The 6,993-nt window shown below is 43.8% G+C and overlaps 1 protein-coding gene across 2 annotated transcripts in view; it reads left to right on the top strand.

The window, feature by feature from the left end:
* Positions 1-651: 651 nt before the first annotated feature.
* The window catches only part of scube3 (signal peptide, CUB domain, EGF-like 3), a 69,721-nt gene continuing 63,379 nt past the window's right edge, over positions 652-6,993 (top strand). For both annotated transcript variants that reach the window (XM_071476823.1, XM_071476822.1), the window contains exon 1: positions 652-1,016. In XM_071476823.1, the coding sequence (XP_071332924.1) occupies positions 917-1,016 (100 nt within the window). In that variant the 5' untranslated portion in view covers positions 652-916. The remainder of the gene's footprint in view (positions 1,017-6,993) is intronic.

Below are 6,993 nucleotides of genomic sequence, written 5' to 3'. Positions count from 1 at the left end.
TTAGTACAAAAAAAAAGGTCTGTGTCTTGATTTGACTTTTTTATTGTTGACTAACTGCTTTATTGACAACATTAATCATCCATCCGTGAGATGTAGTGACATCAGTGCTGCATCCATGACCCCATGAAAACAGGCGTTTATTGGTCTGTTAGTTGGACGATGAGCTTTTACACAGTCTGCTGGAGTAAGAGCAAAATGCAATCTCAAAGCGATTACTCTTCCCATCTGAGACATTTATAAATCCATCCGCCCTCTTGCCCCCCTCCCAGCCATTGCTTTTACCCACGCCGACGTGAAGGGCCACTTTTTAAAAAAATAAAATTTGGCCGCAGGTGGCACCGGCCAGGTGAGCGCATGAGCCGGGCCCGGTGGTTTCCCGGTGGCACCTTTAGTCCCAGCGGCACCTGTGTGTGTGTGTGTGAATTCCTGCACAACAACGACAACAAAAGAAGAAGAAGAAGAAGAAGAAGAAGAAGAAGAAGGTCGCGGGAGCCAGTGAGAGCAGAGAGGGAGCCGCGGAGGAGTCCGGAGCGCAGCGCGGACGCTGCTTCCTCTTCTCTCCTCCCCCTTCAGACCCCGCCGCTCCACACCATCTCTCTCTCTCTCTCTCTCTCTCTCTCTCTCATCCCCCCCCCCCCCTCTCTCCCTTTCTTAAATTGACATTGGTCTGGCTCGAAACATGATAACAAAAACGCCTGCCTCCGCTCCGCGTTGTCGGGCTATCCTCAACCCCGATCACTTGAATCTCAAATAAGCAGGAGGCAAAGAGGAAAAGGGATCGCACAGGATCCTGTCAGCGGGTGCTCAGAGGGAATAACAAGAGAGCTTTATACCACACACACACACACCCTTGTATGTGCTCTTGCGCATCGCAGATCTTAGAAAGTGCTGGTGTTCAACTACAGTGAAAGTTAACATGTATATGCACGCTTTGATACGCGCAAGCCTTGGATTTGTAGGTTTCTGCTTGGTCGTCTTTGTCCAACAGTCAGCTTCAGGAAGTAAAACCACTCAAGGTAAGTTTTCACCTCCAAATAGCTTTGATTTTACTCATCGTGGCTGGGAATGTGCCGGTTTTTGCTTGACTGCTCGGTGCCTCATTAATAGATTTAATGGAGGCGTTTGTAAAGGATACAGTTAGCCTATAAAGACTGAGATCAGTTGGTCAATGGGTGGATTTGAATTCATGTGTTTTACAAGAAGTTATGAGCAGAGTATTTTTGAAATGTAGAAGGTAAGGGTGAAGTTTTTAGCGACTTGGTCCATCAATTATTCTTTGTTTAATTCAATCAGACGCCTTCTCTTGATTCAGTGCCTAATTTTGCTATCTTTTAATTGCTGTTTCCTCAAGTCAGTGTGCTCAGTTCCTTTATATTTCCTCAGACTTGCCAAGACAGAAGAGAAAGGAAACGTAATGAGGCTTAAATTAAGTTTCACTGAGAGCTTGCTGTTGTCAGAAAAAAAAGCAGTTGTCTTTGATCTTCAAACAGCATCTGCAGTGTGAACAGTTATGTTTCATAGCTAATCCTGCAGGTAATTGTAGTGAGACTACCGGGAGGCATTTGTTACAGTCCAGACAAGTATTTGACACCAGCCTGTAACACACACACGGAGGAGTCTGTGTCTGTCAGACACTGCAGCTACAGTACCGTCCAGCCCTGCTGGCTGCCCTCTTGCTCCCTTGTCTTGTGAGAAATTATTCAGACCAGACAAGGGCAGCCTGAATCAAAAACTGAGGCACCTTACAGGAACAAGACAGACACGGTGTGTTATGCACTCCATTTCTGATCCACTCATTCTTCTCCTCCAGGTTTTCATCACTTAATTTTCCCACAATACAAAATGCCAAGCCAGAGCTGCCAGAAGTATTTGCATGCAAAGACACATCATGGTTTCTGTGCGAGTGTTGATTGTGGTTGGTGATGTTTTGCACACACAAAAAGACATCTCTCGGGCGGTCGACAAGGCAAAAAGAGAAAGGGGGTGGGTGACTATTTTGCATCCTGGGTGGTCTGCCCCCACTTGTGGGAAAACTCAATATTTACATTTTGCAATTAGAACTACTTTTTTCTCACTTTATTTTCCACAACATCGATTACACACTTCCTTGTAGTGTGGAATGCTTCTGTATGAGAGTCGCTCTGCAGTGGCATGCACCTGTTTGTTGGTCACACAGTCAAACGCTGGACGGCCACCACTTGATAGGCTTCTCCTCCAGTTCCTGTTTATCAGTGCAAGACAAGCAGCCTTGCAGTGACATATTATCTGTGTTTGGTTCCGATGTTATTTGTGAGCATATTTTGTGCCTAACTGAAAATAAATATAGTGTTTGATGTCGGTGGCAAGTCTGTGGCACTGACAAGTCTGCAAGCTGGGAACAATTTTGAAAAATGCAGAAACAGAGCGATGAACAGCGACTAGAAAAAAAAAAAAAAAAGCTGCACAATTTGTCAGCTCAATATTTATTCAACGCAGATGTTGCAGACAAGAGTCTTTGTCTTTCATCAATGTCAGTCTAATCATGGCACTGAGTTTCAGGCATCAGTCATTACTATAGAAAAAAAAAAGTGAAAGAGCAGTGGAATGAGGGAGGGAAGGTTTTAGGATGTGGTGGAGAGAATGACAAAGAAGGGAAAAATGAGAGCGGGGAAACAGCAGAGATTAAGGGTGCAGAGACAGACAGTGAGAGAGGAGGTTTCTTAGCGAGCGAGCAGCAACAAGCGAGAAAAAGAGAAGGAAAGGAAAGAGGGGAGCCGTAGACGTCATGGCAAATCACTCTCCCTCGAACACAGTCAGGAGCTCTTCGCTAATGCAGTGGCACCAAGGCAACGGTTGGTGTGGGGCTGACATGCTGCCGTGGCTGGCTGTGTTGGTGTAACCTCTGCTCCGGGGCCTGGGGGTCTAAAGACGGAGGGCTGCCTGAGCAGGGAGGAAGGCCAGATCCAGGCCTGGGCACACTGTGGGAACCAAGCAGCCCTGGCAATATGAGGCCCAAGTGACGGGGAGGCTTACCTAGAGATGCTGCCTGCGTCTCCACTGTGAGCGAGATGGAAGGGAAGAAGAAATCCCCCTTCCACCCACCCCCAACACCCACTCACCCCTTTCCTTTTTCACCCAACTCTTGCTTTGTTTGCTTTGTCCCCGCTTCCTTTCCTTTGCACTTAATGAAGTAGCTCTGCTATTTCTCTGTCAGCCATAACCAACGACTGCATTACACCCACTGTGTCAGAAAGCTCCCTGTCAGCCAATGTGCTATTTATATTTTTGCGACATTAAAGATGTGCACAGCTCCCCTCTGCCCCCTTCACCACTTTCTGCAGTCCTCTCCAGCCCACTTTTGTTACTTGATAGAAGACTGGATATGCTGCAGGTCTGTGTGAGCACACAAAGGTCAGTGTATGTGTGCGCATAATTGGGACAATGAGAGAATGTATAGGCTGTGTCGGTGGTAATTTGGACAGTCCTTTGAAACTGTATGTGAAGCCGCATAAAAGAACCATTTAAATGGGTCTTTTTATTTCTGTCTATCCCTTTGGCCTTGAACTTATGAGTGCTTGCTGTTTAGCAGAAAGAAGAAGGGGGAAAAAAAAAAAGACTGACAGGCACTATCCTCTGTGAAAATGGCCAGTCATCTCACTTTAACATTTTGACACCACTTTCATCACCTTCACTCTCATCTCTCAGGCTGTGTGGTTTCAGCGTTGCCCCTGAGTCCTGACAAGCTCCTGCATTGGTATTTGTCAAGCTGCTGTACTTAACCCCTCAGAGGCTGGATGTACTTCAACACAAGCAGACGCAAAAGCCCCTATTTATCTGCCAAGGTTACAAATCCCAATTTTTGTCCCACGAATGGAAGATGTATTCAGGTCAACCAGGAAAAAAGACAACTTCTGTCTTCCTCATCGGGATGTTCGGTGACTTTGAGAAGTTAAGGACATTGTGGATCAGGATATGAGCTCTTAACCTGCAAATGTTTTTTTTTTCCTTTAACAAAAGTACCCTCTGTGATAAGAGCCGAGCTTGTCTCAGTTTGTCTTTTCCGTCTCTGCGGCAGGCATGCAGTGTCAGCTAGTTGTGTACTCGTCATGATCAGAGTGTCTGAGGCAGGTCGCGCCTCGGGCTAGCCCTCGGTCACCAGTTGATGAGTGGGTGGAGGGGATCAATCCGGCTTCACTTTACCACTCAGCAGACGCACTCAGAAAGCATCTGCCTGACAAGTGCTGCTCCACAACCACTGTACATGTTGTTACAGAGCAGCCGAGAGGGCAGAGAGATTATTATCTTGGCATTACTTGAGTGGTGAAAACACTTGATAACAATTCTGTCCAAGAGCAATGTGGTATGAATCACGAAAATGACTTTGATCTGTGGGTGTGTTGTGAGGACAAATGAATGTGGATGACTGCGATGAGTGATTTTAGACTGGATATTAATGACTGCACTTAGCTCCATTATAGATGGAGAATCCTTTAAAAACAGGATGGCTCCAGCTTATTGTGTGTGCCTATTTTTTTTTTATTATTATTTTTTTTTTATTCCATGGCTTTAGTGTGGCCAAGCTGCAGCTTTATACAAACACTTCAGTTCATTTGTAGGGCAGGCAGGCTGCAGCTACATACAGATTGAGCACCGTGTTTACAGGCGCATGTAAAGTTAAAACTGTCTGGTACAAGCTGTGACCCAAGGCGATTCAGTGGGCCTTCGTTCTGGACAGTTGCTCACTTTCATCCTGGCCTCTGGAATGTATAACCAAGACATTTTCCTCTCTGCAACAGAGTGTCAAAGATTCTGGCCTTAAAAAAAAAAATCTGACTTCCCACTCAAGGTTTCGAAAACAAGAATTTCAATAAGTGCACTTTCCAAATGATTGTTTGGAAAATTGCAAGGTTAGAGGATAAAGTTTTACTGCCACATTTCCATTTATCAGCATCACAGAAAAGGTTTCCTGCATAAATGTAAAGGAATAGGCTAGTTCAACATGTTGGAAAATAAACTTATTTACTTTCTAGTGGAGAGTTAGATGAGACTGACACCACTTTCAGTTAAACTCAAGGCTACAGATAGCAGCTGGTTAGCTTAGCTTAGCACAAAGACTGGAAAAAGGGGTTATCAGCTAGCCTGATTCTGTCAGATGGCTACAAAAACTGCCTATCAGCACCTATAAAGCTCACTAATTAAAATATAACATTTTGTTTGTTTAATACAACCAGTAATTTCCTAGGGTCTCCGCTGGTTGCCTGGCAACAGCTGGAAGCCAAGAAATAGTGAAACAAAGACCCCTGACTCATCAAAGTGTTGTTTTTACCTTTTGGTTTTTGTACAGATTAAACAAACAAGTTATAACAAGTTACCTGGTGAGTTTTAGAGGCGCTACCACTGACTTTATCCATGTGTCATGGCAGAAAGGTGCCTGTACTGGACAAAGTGCTGTTTCAGATGCTTTTATATCCTGCCAGCAATAAAATTCCAAGTGGAAAAAAGTAATGTCTTGGCATGAAAGTGGTCAAATTTTAGGATTTTAAATGTGGCATAAAATGTTGGCTAGCAGTATTATGCTTTAAAAACAAAACAAAAACATAAGTGAAACTCTGACATATGCCCAAGCTACATCAGTAAGAGGTGAACCTATTAATTACTGCAGCCGTTGTCGGAGCCCTGTTTATCTCCTAAGTGCTCTTAAGTAAGTAGAGATAGAACAAAAGATTTACTGTAATTTCTCTAAAACGGGACCAAATGGCTAAACTATGCCCAGATCTTAATGGAATAGTTCGACAGATAGTTAGATGAGAAGATCAGTACCAATCTCAAGACGTTTGTTTGGTAAGTATGAAACTACAGGAAATATCTGGTTAGCTTAGCTTAGCATCAAGACTGAACACTGGGGGAAACAGTGAGCCAACAATTCACCTACCAGCATCTCTAAAGCTCTGTTATATCTTCTTTGTTGAATCTGTAAAAAAAAACATGCAAGACCGTAAAAGCAACAGCTTGTGGTTTTAGTGGGGTTTCTGTGTGGTTCTATTTTTCTGCTGGCCAAGACACAGTCTTGCACTTAATTAACCCCTTGTAAAACCACAAAACTTTGTTTTTACACATTGGTTTTTGTACAGATTAAACACACAAGATATCACGTGTTAATTTGTGAGCTTTAGAGATGCTTGTAAGTGGATTTTGTTACATTCAGATTCCAGGTACCTGTTTCCCCCTATTTCCAGTATTCATGCTAAGCTAAGCCTTTTTCATCCAACTCTCCAACAGAAAATGGATAAGTGTATTAACCAAAATGTCAAACTTTTCTTTTAATAGCTCCTGGAAAAGGTCCGTGTTTCAGTATATACTGTGTGTGTACGTTTGTGTGTTTGCGGTCGGAGTTTGATCATTTCTTCTTTTCCTTCATCACCTGTATGCATATCCTGAATTTGGACCATTACACTGGCTTACATTTTTAAGCTTTTTATTTTTAGGATTTTTAATACAGTATGAATGTTAGGTCCCAGCCAAACAAGACCTTAACCTGTGGGCATTGCAGATTCCCTGTCGCTCCTCCGGGGACCACATCAGCTGCTGCGATCCCTGTGTCATGGTACCTTTTTTCTTCTTTCCTCGAGCAGAAATTCACTTTATCAGCAGCAAGCGAGGCCCTTGTGACCACCATTTGTCACCTCATTTAGTATGGTTGCAGGGCTGACAAAGCTGTAGATTTCAGTGTAACAGAGGATGGGGAAAAATGTAATTTAAATCACCCAACTTTCCTGAGAACACCAGGACAGCTGCTTTGTATGCTGCACCAGTGTCCAGTAAAGAGCATTCGAACGCTCACACTCAGGAGAAAGGACTGCAGAGCTTGTATGCAGTTTGTTTATTTATCAAGGCTTTAATCTGAACAATATGTTCCAAATGAGGCCTGTGATGCTTCTCTCAACTGTGGCATTGTGGTTAAAATTAGAAAACTCTCTCTCCGGGTTCCATCTTTTCCTTCTCTTTCCCTCTCAC

This window comes from Trachinotus anak, unplaced genomic scaffold (assembly GCF_046630095.1).
Source record: "Trachinotus anak isolate AG129_WGS33_773 ecotype Australia unplaced genomic scaffold, CSIRO_AGI_Tana_v1 ptg000004l, whole genome shotgun sequence".
NCBI lineage: Eukaryota > Metazoa > Chordata > Actinopteri > Carangiformes > Carangidae > Trachinotus > Trachinotus anak.
The sequence above is the reverse complement of the archived record's forward strand: the minus strand, read 5'-3'. Positions and strand labels throughout refer to the sequence as shown.